Source organism: Diabrotica virgifera, chromosome 6 (genome assembly GCF_917563875.1).
Source record: "Diabrotica virgifera virgifera chromosome 6, PGI_DIABVI_V3a".
In the NCBI taxonomy this organism is placed as follows: domain Eukaryota; kingdom Metazoa; phylum Arthropoda; class Insecta; order Coleoptera; family Chrysomelidae; genus Diabrotica; species Diabrotica virgifera.
This window is the reverse complement of record NC_065448.1, coordinates 252,843,834-252,865,909: the sequence shown is the minus strand read 5'-3', so window position 1 is coordinate 252,865,909 and position 22,076 is coordinate 252,843,834. Positions and strand designations below refer to the sequence as shown.

The window sequence follows — 22,076 nt, the reverse complement described above, 5'->3', positions numbered from 1 at the left end:
TAGTGGTGGTGAATTTTTTATTCTCCAATATTTGCTAGTTAAGTTTTCCATGTTTAATAAAGCCAGATTTGTTAAAAGGTCTGACTCAGTGTTTCTTAGCTTTATGCAGTATTTTTGAGCTAAAAATTATCTACGTAAATTTAATGGGATTTCATTACACTCTGCTAGCATTAGCATAACGTTTGTTGGAGTGGATACCATTGCACTTAAACATATTCTCAAGCATCTGTATTGTATCCGATCTAATATTTTTCAATTCGTATTGCTTGCTGATCCATATATCCAACACCCATAGTCCACGACTGACCGAATACAAGCATTGTAAAACAATAAAGCTGTTTTGGGGTCTGCACCCCATTTTCTGTTGGTAATACACCTTAGTATATTTATTTAAATAAGGATAAATACTTATTATTTACATACTGTCACTGTCACTGCCAAATCTTAAAAGTTGTCAGATAACTTCAACCTCAAAAAATGTCTGTTTGTTTGTTTATTTTATTATTTGTCTGTCATAATAAATATAATATAATGTCAGACCAATCATACACTGCTCAAAATGATAAAATCTTACTAAGAGTCGTATCAGTTTTTTTAGGAACCAGCTGTACAATGTTTCTTGGTAGTAACAAAGAATATAGACGTGAGTAGAAGAGTACTGCCCTGTAACTTTTCAGCATAGGATTTGTGTTCTCACTGAGTAGAAGCCATTTGACGACTACGGACCTTATGCGATCTCCTCACCACCACAGCCTCAACATCCCTCGTCAAAAAGCCTGCTTTGAAGTGACAAATAAAAGTGATCATCTGTTCCATCTAAAAGCTTCTTCTAGGAGAGTACCTAGAAGAATATTCTTTGGTAGTAACCAATATATTCTTTGGTAGTAACTCTACATTATAGCCATGTGAGCCTCATTTGTTGTCTCAGCCCTATATAAGCTATAAGGGACTGAAGGATCACAGCTGTAAATGTTTAAAACTGTGTCTGTAAGACAGCTTGAGGGATCGATTTTTTTTTATATTACTTATGGCAGTCGATGTGTTAACAGTGTCTAATATATATGTCTAATATATAATATAGCTCTATCTAATACATCAATTAAAGAGTACAGGGGAAAAACAAGGAATATCACATTTTATACATATTGAGATAAACACCAATAAAGGTGTAATTCTTATGATATCTAAAAACTACTTAGGAGATTCTGAGCAGAATTCTAGCAATTCTTTTTCTATAATATTAATATAATATTAATCTTTATTAACTTATTAATTTAATAATGCACCAAAAAACTGTTAACATTCCTTATTTTTGTTCAGTGGCATACGGACAATCCTGTTTCTTCGCCTGGATACAAATTCTTAAAAAATTTATATAGACTAATCTTTCTGGTTATTGTCCTGAATCGATAGGCTAGTCGATAGTACTCAATTTTTGCTACCAGATGAAGAGAAAAGCCAAAATTCATGAAAAAATGACATTCCTTGTTTTCCCCTGTACTCCTCTTCATTATTGCAGAAAGGGTTTGTTTAGATATACCAAATTAATATAATAGTCAAGCAATAGTAAAAAGAATAATTTTTCATGGTGAATATAGAATATTGCAGATATCTAGTAAATAATAAAAATGTACTTACTATGGAAGGGAACTCAGGGCTCTGGAAGTAAGATTTAATCTTAGCCTATCTTGGTTGAGAGTATCTATGGATGGAATAAATATACAGGCCTCCTCGGGGTTGGCCGTGTAGTATTTTGATTTGATCACAGTATTAAGTAAATAATAATATTCTTTGGATAAATGCTCTGTAGCAGGTACCCCATGTTCATCCACATATTTCCTAAGTGGATACACATACACTGCTATCCTGTCATGTCCTGTATGGCCACACCGATATATGTTAAAGCAGTCCCAATGGGTACACTGGGAGTTTCTAGGAGTCACTATACTAACACTATTAGTCAATTTCACTAGAGGTAGATTTTTTAGATTCCTAAAGTCAATTCTTTCGTAATTTTTCGTCACATCACTAGTAAAATTCGCCAAGGGGACCGACAAGGCGATAAATATAGAAATAATAAGCAGCACAAAGAAGAAATTTTTATATTTTTTGTAGATGGAGGCTTGAGTAAAGTTGTACACTTTTGATATCGCGATTTTCGTAGGAACCGTCATTTTTTCACACACCGTATACTAGAACTAAATGATAAATACATGGCACTAGGAATAAATGAAATAAATTTGAAAAAAGAGTCACATTGCAGGACTTTTAAGTCATGTTTTTAGAGTGCACTGCAATGTTAGCAGGACACTCCTGTCACTTCCCGACGGAATAAGAAGTAAAAGTAAACAGATTTGTAGTTTTAGGTTAGATCAATTTTTAGTTTTGTTCGAATGGTAGTGACTACTAGTCCAATCTCAACACCCAGATATAATTATTTAGCATAATATCATGGCCCCCACAAGGGTGGGGCTGGTGCAACTCTGGTCACAGGGCCCGGGCTCCTGGGGGGCCCAGGCCTAGCCCTGTTTTTTTTTAATTGCAGAATATTTACAGGGGATTAATTAATAGGAAAATATGACGAAGTAACTCGTGAACATTTAGCCAAAGTAAAAGAAAACCAGTTGAATAAAAAAAGTATGATAGGTCAAGCTCACTATCTCTCATGGTACTCGCAGAATGAATTTATTTCTCTCTGTGGTAAAAAACTACTGAATACTATTTTGCACCAACGAGAAGAGTCTGTATTCTATGGGATTATTGCTGATGCCACCCCTGACATTTCCCATCAGGAGCAGAATGTACTAATTCTACGGTATGTTTTTCAAAATGAAGAAAAAAATACATTCGAAGTATGTGAAAGATTTATTGAATTCCTGAACTTTAGCGGGAAAACAGGTGAGGTTATAACTGATGAAATTCTGTCCGCTTTAGACAATATTGGAGTACCACTTTCTGACTGTCGAGCTCAGGGATATGACAACGGCTCTAACATGCGGGGACACACTAAAGGTGTACAATCAAGAATACTTGAAAAAAACCAGTCTGCTATATTCTCTCCCTGTGGAGTACACTCGCTCAACAGAGTTGGTGTCAATGCTGCAAAACTGAACCACGACGTAGTGACATTTTTTGGTAACATTGATAGTTTCTATTCTTTGTTCTCCAGCAGCCCTGGTCGTTGGGAATTATTAAAGCAACACGTCCCTTTGTCTTTACAAAGCCTTTCCGAGACTCGTTGGAGTGAAAGAATTCAAGCTGTACGACCAATTGTCAAACATTATCCTTCGATCCTCAAGGTTTTGGACCTGCTCCTGGAAGAAAATAATTTGCCTACTTTGACTCCAGCTGCCAGAAACACAGTTTTCGCGCTGAAGAGGTACTTTGGATCTTTTAAAGGCCTCTTGACATCATTGTTTTGGCACAAAATCTTGGCCTCCATTGATCAAAGAAATGAGATCATACAAAGGAAAGGAATTTCCTTAAACACAGAAACTCAACTGATTAAAGATTTGTTAACTGAATTGCAGACCCTAAGAGATTCATGGGAAACCATTCTTAACGAAGCAAAACACGTCGCCGGTGCAGTTGGCATTATACCAGAATTCTCTCTCAAAAGAAAATCTAGTGTTGAAAATACGCCCGAGCAACTTCAGCAACAAGCTTCACAGGACTTCAAATCTTCTGTGGTCTTTCCTGTTTTGGATTTCATCATGACTGATTTGAAAACCAGATTTGCAAGCTGTGAAGAAATTTGTAACCTGTTTGCTCCAGTGTTAGGTTTCATGGATCTAGACAACGAGGAACTGAAACCTAAAACTGCCAATCTCGTTGCATATTACCCTTCAGACTTTGCTGATCCAGAAGCCCTATTTGAAGAAACTCTTCATATGAAGAATGTATTTGTAACAGTGTTCCAGTTAGAAAAGGACCCATTGAAGCTTCTAAACTCAATATATGAGAAAAACCTCCAGCCCATTTTCTTGAACCTGTGCACAGCTATACGACTTTTCTGTACAATCCCAGTGACAGTTTCAACGGCTGAAAGGTCTTTTAGTAGGTTGTCTAATTCACTTAAAACTTGGCAACGAAGCACAACTGGCCAAACTCGTCTGAACCATCTGGCAATGTTGGCAATTGAGAATGAATTGGCCAAAACTGTTGACTTTTCTGATGTTATAAATGATTTTAGTGAAAAGAAAGCTAGGAAATCTATGATTAAATAGACTATCAAACATCAAAGTAAGCGTTTTCTTGTCAGTGTATTAAACACTTAAAAAACATTTTAATTGTTTAGCTCCTAACTTTCTTATAATCTCATTCTTAGTATTTTGTCAACTTGAATTTTATTCTTGGTCAGTAAGGGAAATCAATCTCAAAATGGAAATGTACTGTACTTTCAGTAAAATATAAATGATTTACTTTATGTTTGCAACAATTTTGTCAATAAAGTTTGGTTTTTAGATTAAAATAATAGCCTTAATTATTCCTTAATATCAATAATCATCAGTTTAAATAAAATTTGTAAACTAAAAAATTACCATGTAAATTGTTGAAACATAGCATAGCACGCGAACATAGGGGGCCCGAGCCTGATCCTGGTTACAGGGCCCGCAATGGAATGTGGGGGCCATGCATAATATGGAATTATTCTCTAGGTGATAAGACAGGGATTAATATACAAATAAACGGCCATACTGTCCTCTGCAAAAAAATAATTAACCTCATTGACAACATGCTGACAAACAGAACCTTCCAGATAATAATGGTCTTCGCAGGGTCCGTTCATGCCACTTTACTTTTCAGCCTCGGAAGTTTGGATATGCTGACGACCCTTGCAACAAGCCACCAATCTTTAGAATCTACAGAATTTCATGAATGACCTATCCATCCTCAGCTAATGCTTTAGGAATGGAAATTATAACCAAGTAAGTACTACAAACTACAAAAAGTATCAGAATTTTCATCTCAACAACAGGCAAACAGAGAATTACAAGTGTATTTTGATAACAAACTGTTGAAATACAATAAATACCCGAAATACCTTGGGGTTACTCTAGAAAGAATGCTTACATTTAGAGAACACCTGATGAAAACAGCAGCAAAACTAAAAACACGTAACAATATAATGCAGCACTACATATGGGGGTCCACAGCATCAATTTAAGATCCTCTGGCCTTGGTGGCGTTGACCTGATATAATCGGTAGCAAAATAGGGTGCACCGGTGTGGTTAAATAGCAGGCATATCCACTTGGTCGACACTCAGCTAAACCGTGCTATGCGTATGATAATATAATAGGCACAATTATGTCCACCCCTACAATGTGACTATACCCAGTCACATATCAACCCGCAACCCCTCCCTCGAACCTACGTCGTGAACCTGCATTGGTTAAACAATGGAACAAAGTTATGGATAGTCGTCAACTTCTATAAGTCCACAATGATGATGACATCCCCGATATTATTGGAAACCGTCTCCGACCCAGGTTACCTCCCATGAAATCCGCTCAAGCTCTGCAGCAATCCAATTTTGACTTAAGTGCTCAATGGAGAGAAGCATGGGAAAGTAAGGAAGATCCGCATTACCATAGTCCACCTGTCACCATAGACAAACCTAGAAAAATTGAAGGTCTCCGTAAGATTTGGGCAGCCCTTAATTGAATCAGTCAACTAACTGCAGAAGATACGCCGTCTCCCTCTACAGATAGTGTAAACTTCTCTTGCCTTCTTATGACCGCGGCGCTGGACTTTGTAATAACAACCGAAGAGTCAATAGAATATGTATACAGTAATCAGCGCACTAATAACCGGCAAAATAACGCAAAAGATTGAAAAAATATAAGATAAAAAGAAATGAAACTATTAGGCAAGCCGCACATCAAAGAAACATGAAACGTAAATCACGTTTGATGGAAATAAAACAGTGCTAAATAAATAAACGTCCGGCCATTTATGAAACTCTACGAAAATAAAAATGTTTTATGAGCATGAAACACACTTCTTTCATTGGTAGGCAGACTTCAAGATTTGTTTAGCCGTGTTTTATTTTCATGAAACGTGTTTTACGTTTCATGTTTCGTTGGTGTGCGGCTTGCTTAGAGATGGGAAATTTAGCGATAAAAACCTATAAATTTATATTGCGTTGGCGAATTATCTTAAGGTCAGACGTCTGTCTTTTGCAGCATGCAAAAGCTTTTTAGTTTTGTCAGCCACGGCATTTGTTTGCGAGCTACTCCGTTCTTACCCTCAATATTTCCTTGTATGATTAGTTGAAGGATTGCGTATTTTTCACTTCTCAGGATATGGTCCAGGTACCTATCCGATTTTGCGTACCGTAAAACTATCATCAAATCATTGTAATTAGTAGAAATAAGGTGGGTTGATCCTAAATGAATTAGGGATTTTCAAAACATAAAAAATGAAACCTGTATTTTCTTACTTCTCCGTAAGTCGGTTGCTTATACATATCCAGTTTTATTTTAGGAGTCAAGGCTGCTGTTAATATAAATTTTCTTATTTATTACTTCCTTCAAATATAAATTGAAATTAAAAGTGAAACTCCATTTATTGCGCCCTAAAATCGTGGTCCATTCATTTTTTAGTACAAATTATATGTTTTTTTTTAATTTCCAAAAATTTATTGTATAAAATTTGTATAGGCAACTTCCGAACACGTCTTAGTAATACAGGTTGCCGAATTTCGCTAGGCTAGATTATCACAGATGTCAAACTTAAGTAAATAAATCAAATTGATTTTTGTTTACTTCGAGTCCTTTTGATTTAATAAAGTGTAAAGTAAATATTCAATGGAATTCAAAAAACGAACTGTTCATCTTAAAATAAAATATTTTGATTCATCTGGTATGTATAGCATAAAATCAGAATAACACTTTTTAACTCAGATCCATTTTTAGAGGAAACTCCAGAAATTGTGAAGAAAACTATTGAAATACTGCCACACACTGATGGTACTATCTTAAAATCAGAATTGTATAAAATATGTAACGTCAACAAGGAAAAAGTGATGAAGATTCGTAATGGAGAGGGAGCTCTTGTCCCAATATCTTTTCTAGCTGATCCAAATGTACCTGACAGGTATATTTCATTAATAATTTATTCCATATTTGTAAATAAATTTGTTGGAATGCCATATGTGTAGAATGTACCATCCTCGTCAATAATATGTGAATACTGATTAGCTTATTATAAGCTTAATAAATGTCTAATTCTTCAGTTTTTTCCCTCCATTAGGAGTTCACCATCTTCATCCTCTACAACACTCCATTCTCCTAGTCACTGTCTCTGAGGTCTCTATTGATCATAGCATTTTCTATGTATTGTTTCCATCTCTTCCTCTGCATCTTCTTCCCGGTGGATCCCAGTCCAATATTCTTTGCCAAAAATTGTGCTCTGACATTCTTTATACATACCCGTACCACTGCAGGGCTCTATTTTCCAACTTTTTTGTAATTGAGCGTTATATGTCCATTCTGTTCCATATTTCCTCTGTTCTTATTTTATCCTCTTTGAGATGTGTAGACATCTTCTTATAAAGTCCAATCCAATTCAACTATTCTTATTTTATTTTGTATTGTTGTTTGTCAGTTCTTTAGTTTTAGTCAGTAGTGTCTTTTCTGTTATTTGTTTTACTGTGAATATGCAGTCTTGCACTCCTCGTCCTTCCAGAAACTACTCTGTGCTTCTTCTAGTTTCATTTCTATTATATTCTTTAACTTTTTTTAATACTGTTTCATATACTTTCAGCACCATACATAGTAGTGTAATTTCTCTATAATTGTTACATTCTTTGGTGTCTCCTTTCTTATGTATGGGCAGTATTACTCCCACCTCCCAGTCCAACAGTAATTCTTTTTTATTCCATGCCTCATTGCATATTTCTTCGAGTAATTTCTTACCTTCCAGTCCCATATACTTCAGCATTTCTGGTGTTATTCTATCAGGTCCAGGAGATTTCCCATTTTTAAGTTTCTTTATTGCTGTTTCTATATCGTCGTTTGTTAGTTCTGTGTTTTCTTCATCATTATTAGAAAGAAGACAGCACACAGGAGACTTAAAGAGTCCAAGCTGCCAAAAACCAGTTACCATTACAAAAAGTTCTCCGAGCTCCGATCTCAGTCCCAGATACTTGCCAAGCGTGACTATTTAAACTTTTACATTGTCTACTGAAAACTCTCTTCCCGGCGGTCTGAATAAGTTTTGGTCTTTTATCAATAACAAAAGAAAATCAAATGGAATTCCTTCTGAGTTATCTCACAACGGTAAAACTAGTTCATCTGGCAAAGATATTGCGAATTTATTTGCTGATTTCTTTTCATCAGTTTATTCCTCTGTTGTTGTTGATTTCCCCGAAGACATCACTTCTTCACCCTTAAACCTATCATCATGTAAACTATCCATCTCTGACATTTACTCTAAATTGTGTAACCTCAATCCTTCTAAAGGCCCGGGACCTGATGGCATCCCATCAAGCTTGCTCAAGTACTGTGCATTTAATTTAGCTCGGCCATTATTTCTCATCTTTAACAAGTCTTTAGCTAGTGGAAGCTTTCCAAATGTTTGGAAGACCAGTTTCCTATTGCCCTTACACAAAACAGGTGACAAAAGTCTTGTGCCCAACTATAGACCTATTAGTATCCTAAACTCTATTCCTAAACTATTCGAATCACTTGTCTGCGATTTCCTTACACCCTCCTTGAACGGTGTTCTATTGGAACAGCAGTTTGGTTTCAGGCGCCATAAGTCGACTGAACTCAATTTGCTGACATATACTAACTTCTTACTGAACGCCTTGGACGAAGGACTACAGGTGGACGCCCTGTACACCGACTTCTCTAAGGCTTTCGACAGAGTTAATCACAATATTCTATTAGAAAAATTGCAGCGATTAGGGATACATGGTTCACTTCTGCTGTGGCTTAGGGAATATCTTCTGGACAGAAAACAAATCGTCAAGCTCTACAGCTATTTTTCCTACGAAATAGTTGTCCCTTCGGGCGTACCGCAGGGATCTCATCTTGGACCTTTGTTGTTTAATGTTTTTATTAACGATATAAAAGACTGTTTCCAATATGCGAAATTTCTTTTATTTGCTGACGATGTTAAGTTTTACTGCCACATTAGGAATCCACTCGACTGTTTAAGGCTTCAGTCCGATTTGAATCGGTTGAATGAATGGTGCAGCAACAATGACATGGTTCTTAACTCCTGCAAATGTTTTCACATTTCATTCACGCGTTCGAAAAGTCCTATCCCTTTCACTTACAAAATAGGTGATATAAATATCACAACAGTCACATCCATAAAAGATCTTGGAGTTACACTTGACTCTGGACTATCTTTCAATATTCATATAAGCAATATCATCTCAAAATCGCTTCAACTGTTAGGTTTTATTAAAAGATGCTCCCAAGACTTTAAGCAGTTGAGATCGTTTAAACTGTTGTACTGTGCAATGGTGAGGCCAATCGTGGAATATGCATCTTGCGTCTGGTCACCCGCCTATGAGACATACAACTGTAAGATTGAAAGGATCCAGCACCTATTCCTTAGGTTCGTCGCATTCAAAACAAACCGTAGAGACTGGAATTATATGGATCTTGAACTAGAACTTAACATTGACACATTATCAAGCAGACGGAAAAAGAAGGACATGTACATGTTGTATAATATTATAAATTCAATTCACGACTGCCCTGAGCTCCTTGAGGAAGTAGGTTTACATATTCCCTCCAGAATCACACGTTCAAGATCTACGTTTCATACTCCCATCAGCAGAACTAACTTCACTGCAAATTCTTTCATCTCGAGGGTTTCTAGACAGGCAAATGCTTGCTCCAATTGTGTGGATTTCTTTGCGGATAGTTCGCGATTTTTAAAAACGCTAAAGGATTGTACCCTCTAGTTTTATGTTCTTGAATATTTTAAACTTGTGATTATATATCTTTACCTGTTATTTTTACTTTTTGACTTGCTTTATTGTCGTAGTGTTTATTGTATCTTATTGTATTTTACGTGTATTTGTAATGTTTTGTTAGTTCTTCATATCTTCTGTAATGTTTTATTGTAATGAGCTTTGCTCGTAAATATATATAAATATATATAAATAAATAAATTATCACTGGCTCGACAACCCGTTCTGGGTCTTGGCCTGTTCCAGGATTCTTCTCCATTCTGATCTGTTTCGTGCTTTTTTTCTCCAGTTTTTTATTTTTAAGGTTATTATATCATTTTCAAGTTGTTCTAAATATCTCAGCTTCGGTCTTCCTCTTGTTCTTTTTCCTACTGGCATCTGTTTGAATATTTTGATCAGTCTGGCTTTTCTTCCTTTCACATTCATAACTCTTAGTTTTTCTAGGACGAGGTAGTTAACCTTCAGCCCAACCCCCTATTCATCGGAGGACCAAGACTCCCTTCTTCGTCAGCCCTGACCCCACCTTCCACTGGGGTTGGTTACCCAATCTCCAGTGGGGCTGCTCAGGTTACTGGTGTGTACCAGCTTGGAGGTGAAGATAGGAATTGAGTAGGAGAGGCTAAGTGATGCCAATAGGATACGACATCATGTATTGCACTTCACTACCCCTTTACACACCTGTTTACTTCATTACTAGTTAGTAATTCTTGAAAGTGTTGCTTCCAGCGTTTCATTATTTCTTGATCATCTGTCTTTTATTCTTGTATCTCTTGTTGGTTTGTCTATTCTTATATTTTTCATTGTTCTGTAGAAAAGTTTATTTCTGTTAGTAAAATTCATAATTAAATTCCTTACACTTTTTTAGATACTTCCAAATAGACATCACTAACATTTCTTATGTTGGTAAGTACAAAATTCTAAAATAAGACTTTTTTAACTACTCTTTTACTACTCTTTTTTAACTACTACTTTTTTAACTACTCTTTTAACAACTAGTATTTTCAGATAGACCCACAGCTAACCTCTTACAAGATGCGTATGTTGATGCTGTTCAACAAAAGATAAGAACTTTGGAATCAAGGATAGCTCAATCTGAGTTACTCCTGCCTCAGCTAGAATGGCGTCGACAGGCTTATATGGAAGACACTGTGAACGGATTGATGTATAAAGTTGGATTTTTAAATCGAAGATTCGATGAGCTGTTACCCCAGTTCACTGCAAAACATCCAGAAACCATGGCTTAATGTGACCTCAATGGTTCAAATGCATGCTTTCTAATTCTGTTTCTGGTTAAATTTTTAAAAAGATTCATAGAAGTACTTGTTTTATTAATTTTATTTTTGATTGAAAAAATATTTGTCCGGATATAATACTTGAAAATAAAAGAATCTGAAATAGAATCAGCAATTCTACAATTGACACACATATCAAGATTTCCAATGAACTATTTTCTAATATAGGTTCAAGTAATATATCAAAGACAGAAAGAAGAAAACATAAATGCCAGACAAAAACGCAAAAACCAATAAATGAAAGCCATGCTGGAACAACGTTGTAAACGCCAAATCAGATTTTGTCGACACCTTGAGGAAAATACGTTATAATTGATTATGTTCAAAAAAGGAATCTTTACGAGCGTAATATGATAGAATAAAGATTGCATAAAGTAAAGTCTCGTAATATTCACCACAGTCGGCAATACATTATTTTGCTCATATTGTACGTTTTTCTATGGAGCGCCTACATTTGAAACTATTGGCGGTTACAACGTTGTTTCAGCATAGAGAGGATGAACAAAAAATGACAGGACACGTTGAACTAATATAGACAAAATGTTAAAGCCTCCTTCGAAGGTCTAAATAAAAATCTAACAAATACTAAAATATCAGTAGTAAAAGAATCGATCCAGAATATGACAGATAAAGTTCAAAAATTCCGCAACGAAACACAATATTTGAGGAAGTACAAAATAACACAGTTAAAAAAAAATATTTTAAGAAAATTAAAGACATCCGAGACTTGAAGAAGAAAATAAGCGAAGTTGGGAGTCTAAATACAATATAATGTCATAATGATAGAAAACTACTACCAAACAATATTTAAGTCAAAAGCAAAACCAGTTGCAGATAAAGAAGAAAAACACTGAAAAGTACAAAAAATGTTTCTGAAAATCTGAAGATAAATTTTAGAAATAACGGGAATTAAAACGGCTATGCTAAATAAGAAAGCCATAGGTAAAGAGGGAATAATATTAGGAATGATGAAATATGGAGGACATACAAACTGTTATCAGTTTATATAAGTTGTTTGTGAAGATAATAACATTGCAGCTAACAAAGGAACTGCATCATATACAAGGAATAAAAAAAACTGCGATAAAAATCGTTCAAGATAAATAATAATTCTTAAAACAAGTTTATGAAACCAATATTACTATCAGATGTGTATATGAACTAAAACCTGTAAAATTATGTATACATTATTAATATATCAATTTTTAGTAATTTCTAACTGTAATCATAAATATTTTCTACACACTGTGATGTATTCAAACTAATCTATTTGTAATCTAAAATATATGTTCTTATGTTTTAATATATTATGTATTGTTTATAAATATATCATTGCAAATAAACCACAAATTACAAAATAAGTTATTTATTTCGTTCAGTCTCTTGCCTCTATCCAAATTGGAGATGGTCATACTGAAAAACTATCCATCAAATACGGAGTACAATAGGGTTGCGTTTTCTCACCCAGTCTTCTATACTCTGAAGAAATTTTTATGGAGGCTTTGTGTAATATACAAGAGGAAGACTAGGTGGAGAAGTAATCAACAATATCAGATACATTGACAATACAGCCATTTCATGCAGAAAATTTACAAGATCTCCAGATATTAGTAAATCTTTTAGTATTTTAAATACCTTGACATCTGGTTAAATAGAAATTGTGACTACGATAAAGACGTAATAACCAGGATTGAAATATTACATAAGGCTTTTATGACCTGGAAACCAGTTTTTAGTAACAGAAACCTGTTAATGCATATATTCACAGGAAGGTCCTGAGATGTTATGTGTGGTTTATCTTATTGTAGGGTTGTGAGACATAGACATTAAAAACCACAATACTCACATGCTCTATAACAGGGGTGGCCAAACTGCGGCTCGCGAGCCACATGCGGCTCTTTGAAAGATTACTTGTGGCTCTCGATTGTACCCGAGTTATTTTTCAATTTTGTATTAGATATGATTTAAAAAAAATTATGATCGTTCCATAATATGGGTTTCAAAATGTCTTTTAATTTACTGACAACAAACATGAAAGACTTTGTAACAAATTCCATTTCCATCCAAGATAAGAATGATATGACACATCGAAAACTGCGCTAACGAACATTACATAAGAGTGGCGCAATGTAAAAGTCAGTAATCAACCAAATCCAGACTGATTTTGTATAACTCTTGCTACAGATGTAATTTGTATTAGGTACACATTTTGCATTTAAGTCATTTTACTCGACTTAGAAAAAAATTTTTACCATATTATACTAGAAAAACTTAACGAGTAGGTATATAAAAAAGCCGGAAGGAATATTGACCGAACTCCAAAATAGATTTGAAGACTTAAAATATGTTAAATCGTCTCTTCATTTTTTTCCGAATTCATTTGAAATGAACATAGTTCATAAGGTGAATTTTTTATTATTACCAATATATGACCCAAACAACATCTGGAAATTAAAATTAATAGAGACGCAAGAAGATCAAGCTCGAAAATAAAACTATAAGTCGACGCCGAATACCGAATTTTGGAAATTTGTACCAGAATCCAAGAAGGTACCCTAAAAAAGAATGCTTGTCGAATTATTTCCATATTAGGAACAACGTACTTGTGTGGACCATTTTATAATTCGTGAAATCCTAACACTGATCAATATTACCTAACCAGCATCTAAAAGAATTACTGAGAAGTCACATATTAATCACCAAATTCTAAAGAATTATCAAAAGAAGGAAAACAAAAATGTAATTAAGTTTAAATATTTCGTAATTGTATTTCGGTTTTCAGTAAGTAAAAGTTCTGTTAAAAAAATTGTAAATACCTTCTATACATAGATACTTTTTGAATAAGTATTTTATTGCGGCTCGCGAAAAACTTCAACTTGTGAAAAGTGGCTCGGACTATTAAGAAGCTTGGCCACCCCTGCTCTATAACATGTCACCTTAAGGTTACATACTATATTATGAGCTGGTACAGAATCTTATTTCACATTGAATATTAGCTTGGGGTGATCTAACAAATTAGCATAATCAAAGATTAGAAGTGACACAAAGATGGATTTGATCCTATCAATCACTAGACTATTTTCTTTTAATAAACATATTTCTTTTTTTTTTGATTGCAAGAATATATTTCTAGACCGACAATAGGTCATCAGTATTAAGATTACATTACATTGCCAATTACTTTTTTACTGATACCATCATATTGCATCGAGCAGCATTATTCATTATAGCCTTTTGAAATAAAGGATTAGGAGTCTATTAATTGGCAAATATTAAGAATAATATATAAAATATAAAAATAATAGAAAATAGTTAATAAAAAAAAATGCCACAAGGAAATAGCTTCAGAACAACATTACGAATAATCCTACAAATATATTTTACTAATCTGAATTTTCAGTTCATTTCAATTAATTTTAAATGGCCTGATCTAGTGTATGCAATGAACAATTTATACAACAATGAAATGTTAAGAAATAAAAGAGAAACATATCTTAAATATATATAAACGAATTTATTTATCCACAACTAACCATAATAACATATTACAAAAAGTATGTTCTGGGTTTGCGGACTGAGAAACGGTTCATTGATTTGTGTTGGATACGTTTAGGTAATGGGAAACTGATCTTTGAATCGTGGAATTGTTTAACTTGTGGCCTTCTGGTGTTGCTAGCCTTTACTTCTTCAACTTTAATAACCTGAAAACAAAACGGTATGTTATTATAGTATTAATTTGTTCTTATAACATTGTTGATTGCATATAAAAAAATTTTATTATGAAAAATGTCAGGTATTGAATACCAGGAAAATAGCCATGTAGGCTAATTCCAACGATGCAATATACCTTATCTCTATAGCACCGATTCGACCTACTCAAATATAAGAAATATAAGTAGGAGATACCATAGTGCGTGAAAATATTAATTGGTAAATTTAAAAATAACTACATCTACTATCTGTCAAAAAGTGGTTCTTAGAAAACAAAAAACAAAATCAGCGAACACTTAGCTCTTTTGTGAATTCCATGAATAAAAGCTACTGATTTTTCCTTTTAGGGTGAAAATTAATGAAACAGTTTTAATCAACACTACCAATGCATTTTGTAGAAAATTAAAAAACAATTTTTTTATAATACAGTAGACTCGTGATTATCCGAGATAATTGGGACTGTGACTACCTCGGATACGGAGAAACTCGGTTAATACTGAGCTTGGTAATATTGATAGAAAAACACGTAAATGACCATAACTGTGGATATTTTAATGACAAAACTGATACAGTACTGTCTATAAAAGATAAAAAACATTTGCTGTATCAATATTACTGTTTAAAAAAGTCTCATTGATTTTTGCGTAAGCTTCATTCCTCTTTTTGAGGCGACGATGTTGGGTCAAGGTTGAAAGTTGTAACTCACCAGTTATAATCGGTTAACCGAGGGGCTCGGATAACCTAGACTCGGATAATCGCGAGTCTACTGTACCTTATCAGTGCATTTTTCGCGAAGTAAAAAACTGCTAAAATTGACCATGTTTTAAAACATTTATTCATTGGGCCCTTTTAAAGCTGAAAAGCTAATTCTCGGGATGTTTATTTAAAATACAGTAGAAAAGTAAAATACTCCCTCCATAACGAGAACTGGAATGACAGACTAATTACCAAATCAATCTCGTTATATCAGACAACAATGATATTGTGCATACATATGAATATGTAGTTTTGTAAGACATCAACTTCCTATAGTAAAGCCATTCTGAGCAATATAAGATGCTAAATATTGTTTGAATTGCACTTTTGAAAAAATAGTCTGTAGTTAAACAGGAAGAAATTGACAGACAGTGAAGTTTTATTACATCACTGGCCTCGATAAGCCCACAGATTTTAGGCATTTCTATAGATATACAGTTACAGCTCCCTGAATGAACCATTGCCAGTGAGCGAAAACCCATCTATGTTAAGATTAGGAGGTTGTATGACCGATGAGAGCATCTGTCACCGGCCATGGTTCACTCCTGGAGCTGTAGCTGGTGGTATTTATTTATAGCCATCACGGTACCAAAAACAGGAAAAGAATCATGTTCTTCAATCTCAATTTTACCTCATTATAACCAAGTATGCCTCGTTATAGAGGGTTATAGTTCAATAGGTATTCCATGGAACACCTAATGCAAGGGCGGATCCAGGGAGGGGGCCATGGGGGCCATGGCCCCTTCCGAGAATTTAGAATAATATAAATTTAAATATTTGCAGTTTAAATGTTTTTAACTTCAAACACATATATATGTAAAAAACAGGGGATAAATACGTTTTCTGGACTGAAATTAAAAAAAAAATAAGTAAAGGAGAAGCTTCAAGAATGACTTTTGGGTTTTTTATAAATCAAAATGTTGATAATTTTACAGAGTGCCAATTGTTAGAACGATCTTGACAGCCATCAAAATCGTATAAATTTCCATATTCTATATACACAAAGAATAAAAAAAAAGAAGTGAAGCTTTACTTGGGTCACTAGCACTTAGAACAAAGGAGTTGGTTGGTATTTTCGCACAGTCAAATAAATTGTTTTACAAATATTGCGTTTCATTTCTCTAATGAAAAATATGGTCACAATAACGGGATGACAGTCCAAAGCCTTGTCACGAAACCTTTAACATCTTTCGCCAAACTCATGAGCAAAGACGGAGTCATATAAACCCATGAAAAAACATCATACCACAAGGAGTGCGTTCAGGTTGAGCTGGATTTTCTAAAAAGTTATCGCAACCCTCAAAAGTCAGTCATTAACCAGATAGACTCTCAGAGGTCTAAACAGAAACAAAAAAATAAAGAAAGACTACGACCAATAGTAGGGTCTATAGTGTTCTTAAGTCGACAAAATATCCTCTAAGAGACCATCGCGATGATGGTCTTATGCTTCTGGACGAAGATGCTGGACCTAGGAATGAGGAGAATTGCTATGGTACTAAGGCAAAACCTGATATGTCAAAAATTATCGATTTTTCGTTTTTAATGCCAATATGTACATTGAGCGATGAAAAATGAATGTTTAAAATTTCTTTTTAAGAACCCTTTATTATTTAACCATTTCATCCCCAATCATACCCATCACACAAGAGCTCTAAACCTAACTATCCCTAGACACAGGCTTACTCTAACAGAACGAAGTCCACTATATGCCTGTATCAAATTCCACAACAAGTTACCATCAGCGTTAAAACAAGAGATTCAATTTGGAAGATTTAAAAGAGAGTTATTTAAATATCTGGTCATTGTAGAACCATATACTGTGGTGGAATACCTGGAGTATTAGTTGTTTTTTGTTTTTGTAACATGTAATGTCTAAATTTTTATTTTTAATTTTAATTTTAACTATGATAAAAATTGTTCTATGTACTTTAGATTTATACAATCTCTTTTCTTTTTACTTTTACATTTACTTGACGTTATTTGCTCAAATATGTAAAAATTTTATGCAAATAAAATTATTCTATTCTATTCTATTCTATTCTAAAAATGTGATGACAAAACCCTACATGGCCAAAGGCATCCGTGTAACCAGTAGATAATAAAATTGGTTCCGATATGTCCACTATTACAACAACACCGCGAACTTTTAAACTCATCTGGTGCAAAATCACGTTTTTTTTGACATATCGGGTTTTGCATTAGCACCACAATGTTAATGTTTAAAATCGCATCAGGAGAAAATACTCTTAAATCACCTATCTACAGTATCTTCCTGAGCAACATGCATTAGTAGCAGCAGTCAAAATCAATTAATAATATGTTGTGTGAAGAAATAATTTAACAAATAATATTTGACGAAACGACTGATGTATCACACGTGGAACAGCTTTCTCTAAATTTTGGATACATACACAATAACAACATTCGTGAAGACTTTGTCAAATTCATTGAAGCTAAGAATAAGTGAACCTAAAAATAATTAGTGAAAATCAAGAAAGAGGGAAAGAACAAGGCCTGGCAGGAGAAGCATTGGAAAAAATAGTATTAAACTTGTTGAAAGAACTGCACTTAGATCCGAAGAAATGTGTAGGAATCGGTACTATGGCAGGAATGGTGAGTTTTAAGGCACTTCTCAAAGTGTGTGAAAAGTGACTTAAAACTCACCATTGTAATTCTAATTTTTAAAAATTACCCCCCGTACTTCTGGTACTCCTTCCTAAAAAAAGTTTATGGCCCCTCTCGAAAATCGGTCCTGGATCCGCCCTTGACCTAATGTAGCTTGCAATAAGCTAAACCTCGAAATAGCAGTGTTTGTTATAGAGGGAGTATACTGTAATGTTGTTTTAACAGACTCAAGATGGGCTTTGTCCAATTCAAAATCTTAGTTTAAATATTTTGCTCAGCATATCAAGTGAGGTTATCCAGTTTTTATTTAGAAAATATATTAACCCTTTCAACGAATATAAAGATATAGAAGCTGAAGAACAGGCAGGATTCAGGGCAGGGAGATCAACGGTTGACCATCTGTTTTGTATTACACAGATTATTGAGAAGAAACTGGCCGTCAACCAGGAGGTGCATCTGTTATATGTGGACTTAAGAAAAGCGTATGATAGCATCCCACAAAACAAACTATGGGAAGCATTAGAGAAAACCAATATAAGCGCAAATTTAATAACAGCGACGAAACAATTGTATACCAAAACTGCATCAAGGGTGAAAGTTGGAAGCAGGCTATCGAGAGGATTCCAAATTAGCAAAGGCCTAAAACAAGGGTGCTGCCTTTCACCGACATTATTTAAGATCTACCTCGAACAAACTCTAAAACTTTGGAAACGCAAATGCAAAAACATGGGATTACCGATCAGCAACAATACAATATACACTTTGTCATTTGCAGACGACCAACTTGTACTAGCGCAAGACTACGATGATATAGAATATATGACAAGGAAATTAATAGAGGAGTACAAAAAAGGTGGTTTGGAAATAAACATAAAGAAGACCGAATATATGTGTATCGGTGGGACACAGCAGGACCTTACACTGGGGAATGGCGAAATTATTAAACATTGCGACGCATATAAATACCTTGGTATGACCATCACACAAGAAGGAAGCGTAGACCGGACGATAGAAGAAAGAAACAACCAGGGAAGAAAAGCAATTACCCTTCTTAATAGCATCCTCTGGGACCAGTCAATATCAAACAACAACAAACATAGAATATACAATACAATTGTTAAGAGTATAATCACTTACAGCAGTGAAGTATGGCAAATAAAAGAAAGATACAAGAGAAAACTTGAAGCAACAGAAATGGATTTCTGGAGGCGCTCAGCAGGAAAATCAAGATTAGAAAGGGTAACCAACAACAGAATTAGGGAAATAATGAATGTGAAACACACAATAGTAGATGACATTAGTACCAAACAGCTTAGATGGTATGGACACGTACAAAGAATGTCCGAAGAACGACTCCCGAAACAAATCCTAACGTGGACCCCTCATGGTAGACGAAAAAGAGGAAGACCCCGCCTGAGTTGGAGAGAAGGCATAAATCGAGAAATGAGAGAAAGAGAATTGGATGAAGACCTTTGGATGGACCGAAGTGAATGGCGACTAGGCATCGGAAGACGTAGGAGAACGTTTTAAAACCGATATATATATATATTAACCCTTTCATTGCTGACGATATATATGGAGTATAGATCACATAATTGAAGTAAGACTCACGGAGTAGACAGCGTTACTGAAGGCCGGCACACAACCTGTTCCCAGCATATGCAGCTGTGTCCATGAATGTATTAAGAACTTGAGGGAATGGATTGAATGTAGTAGTGCCAACGGCGTAACCAGGATGATCCTAAGGGAGGGATTACAACGCAACTACTGGATGGTCTCTGGGGGTATGGAATAGTACATCCCAATGGGGCGGGGGGGGGTTATAACTCCCAAAAGCCCTATGGTTATGCCAATGAGTAATGCAGAACTACTTAGTGATAACCAACAGGGTCAACATAGCCATTATATTTCCATCCTTCCATAGAAAATGGAACTTGTAGAAGAAAGAATAGTTTGGTATTTATTTACGCTTTACTCTCTACCTCTACTCATACAAATCTGAAAGTTGTATATATAGATTATGGATAGCTTGTTTATCAACTTACAATAGAAGCTAAGGTAACTAAAAACAATATATTCTAAAACACAGTACAAGAAAAGGATAATAGATATTAATTACAAAGTAAAACACAAGAGAATCCAAGATCTCACAAAAAGAATCCACAGAAAATCTAAGTTACTATCAGTTTAGATGAATGATCAAAGCACAAGACACAGAAGATGGTGAGTGGCCTTTATTTTAAATTTACTCATAGAAGACAAGCATAAGAAATAAGTTGCCACAAACACAATCTTAACACATTGACAGTAATAAGTAATATTAACATAACTTACCTGAATAGAATGAGCTCTAGCTCTGTGGCGGGCCCCCATATCCCTGTAACAGGCTGTTACTGCACCTGATACACTAAGGTCACGGTATTCCCTGTACATGTTGTGTGTACCAGAACGGGAGTCATACCTCAACCAAATACCAAAGTTCTTAATTTTAACGGGAGATCTTTCTGGAATTTGTCTAACTGACACGATTTCTCCAGTAGTTTTCTTGAACTTCCTAAGTTGCCTCAAGAAATACCAAAAGCGGGACTTCGCTACGATTTTGTCTGGAGAGAAGATTCTCATTTTATACAAAGGAGTGGTCTTCTCCTTCTCGGTAGGCAATTTACGCCCGATAACTTCATACTCCTTCAACTACAACAAATAGAAAATGTATTATGCCTGGATCAAACCACATGTTTACAATGATTATTTTAAAATGTTAGGGACTTAAAATTCTAACTGTTGTTAACATAATATTAACATTTTACGTGAAAATTAAGAATTAGCAATAACATAAATTTGATATTTTTATATATTTCGGTAAAAATTATTTTACTAACCTCTCCTTTGGCTTTCATGGCTGCGGTTTTTACGGAAAGGAAGCGGAAATGTGCTTTCTGACTTTGACACTTATCGGACGTCAAAATAGTAATACGATATTTTAACGAGTGATGTCGCTGACAGCATTCTTCTTTTTTAGAAAATAGTATTTTAACATTTTCTAAAATTTTAACAGATTATTTAGTTAAAATGCTTAATGTTTTATATCGAGTATGAAATAATCTTTTACACATTTCAAAATAATCACTTAATAAGAGTAGACATTGTCTCAGCCAAATATTATGCAACCAGTATTACGCACTCATTTTTGTATAAACTTGTAAAAGTAACAAGAATCTACAGGTCGAGCAAGTCTCGTAAATTTCACGATTGCGAGCCACGCTTCACGCAACCGTGTTTGCGTACTTGTGTTTCGAGTTGCGTGGTCGTGCGGAGTTATATTTACCAAATTTAAATCCGTTCCAACATGCTGTCAAAATTAAGTCAATATGGCTACTGGGTGTAAAAGATAAATCTTATTCTATCTGTTCTTAATGAGTTTTAGATAATTTTAGTTGTATTTCTTTGTAATTTTGTGTTGTACAAAGATTAATTTAACATTTTCTATGGAAGTATTAATTTAGAAAGATAATATGCTTCATTGGTGTTGTGTTTTGAAGTGTGAAATGCAATTGTGATAAAGTCAAGATAAAGTTCACTTTTAAACTGAACTAAATAAGGTATCTGAGAGACAACAATGGTTAAATGCAATACAATGTACAGGTTTTACTAGCGAAATGAAAATTTTCCTGTCCTGTCTGCTGTAATCATTTTATATCTGGTAAGTTACAATTACAACAGTAATGATTTTTGAAGATGTTAACATTTTAATCTTAT

The 22,076-nt window shown here is 34.6% G+C and overlaps 3 protein-coding genes across 3 annotated transcripts in view; 1 reads left to right on the top strand and 2 right to left on the bottom strand.

Moving 5' to 3' along the window:
• LOC114338127 (exostosin-2) overlaps positions 1-2,323 on the bottom strand; it is a 79,544-nt gene extending 77,221 nt beyond the window's left edge. The window contains exon 1 of the mRNA XM_028288709.2: positions 1,639-2,323. Coding sequence (XP_028144510.1) covers positions 1,639-2,174 — 536 coding nt within the window. The 5' untranslated portion in view covers positions 2,175-2,323. The remainder of the gene's footprint in view (positions 1-1,638) is intronic.
• A 4,324-nt stretch (positions 2,324-6,647) lies between these two features.
• LOC114338154 (uncharacterized) lies at positions 6,648-12,586 on the top strand. The gene is made up of 4 exons (XM_028288737.2): positions 6,648-6,866; positions 6,920-7,100; positions 10,802-10,839; positions 10,942-12,586. The coding sequence occupies exons 1-4, from the start codon at positions 6,812-6,814 to the stop codon at positions 11,178-11,180; spliced, it is 513 nt and encodes a 170-aa protein (XP_028144538.1). The 5' UTR covers positions 6,648-6,811; the 3' UTR covers positions 11,181-12,586.
• Positions 12,587-14,722: 2,136 nt separating this feature from the next.
• On the bottom strand, positions 14,723-21,333 carry LOC114338146 (60S ribosomal protein L18a). Its single transcript, XM_028288725.2, has 3 exons — positions 21,200-21,333; positions 20,655-21,011; positions 14,723-14,929 (listed from the first exon to the last, which is right to left on the bottom strand). Exons 1-3 carry the CDS (start codon positions 21,215-21,217, stop codon positions 14,774-14,776), a joined length of 531 nt encoding a protein of 176 aa, XP_028144526.1. The 5' UTR covers positions 21,218-21,333; the 3' UTR covers positions 14,723-14,773.
• Between the last annotated feature and the right edge of the window lie 743 nt (positions 21,334-22,076).

Excerpts from the sequence above, each read along its gene's own strand:
- LOC114338154 (XM_028288737.2), top strand. The coding sequence starts at position 6,812 with ATGGAATTCAAAAAACGAACTGTTCATCTTAAAATAAAATATTTTGAT. Across the intron at positions 6,867-6,919 it reads AAAATATTTTGATTCATCTG|AGGAAACTCCAGAAATTGTG; the intron begins GTATGTATAGCA and ends ATCCATTTTTAG. Across the intron at positions 10,840-10,941 it reads CACTAACATTTCTTATGTTG|ATAGACCCACAGCTAACCTC; the intron begins GTAAGTACAAAA and ends TAGTATTTTCAG.
- LOC114338146 (XM_028288725.2), bottom strand. Across the intron at positions 14,930-20,654 it reads CTAGAGCTCATTCTATTCAG|GTTATTAAAGTTGAAGAAGT; the intron begins GTAAGTTATGTT and ends TTTTGTTTTCAG.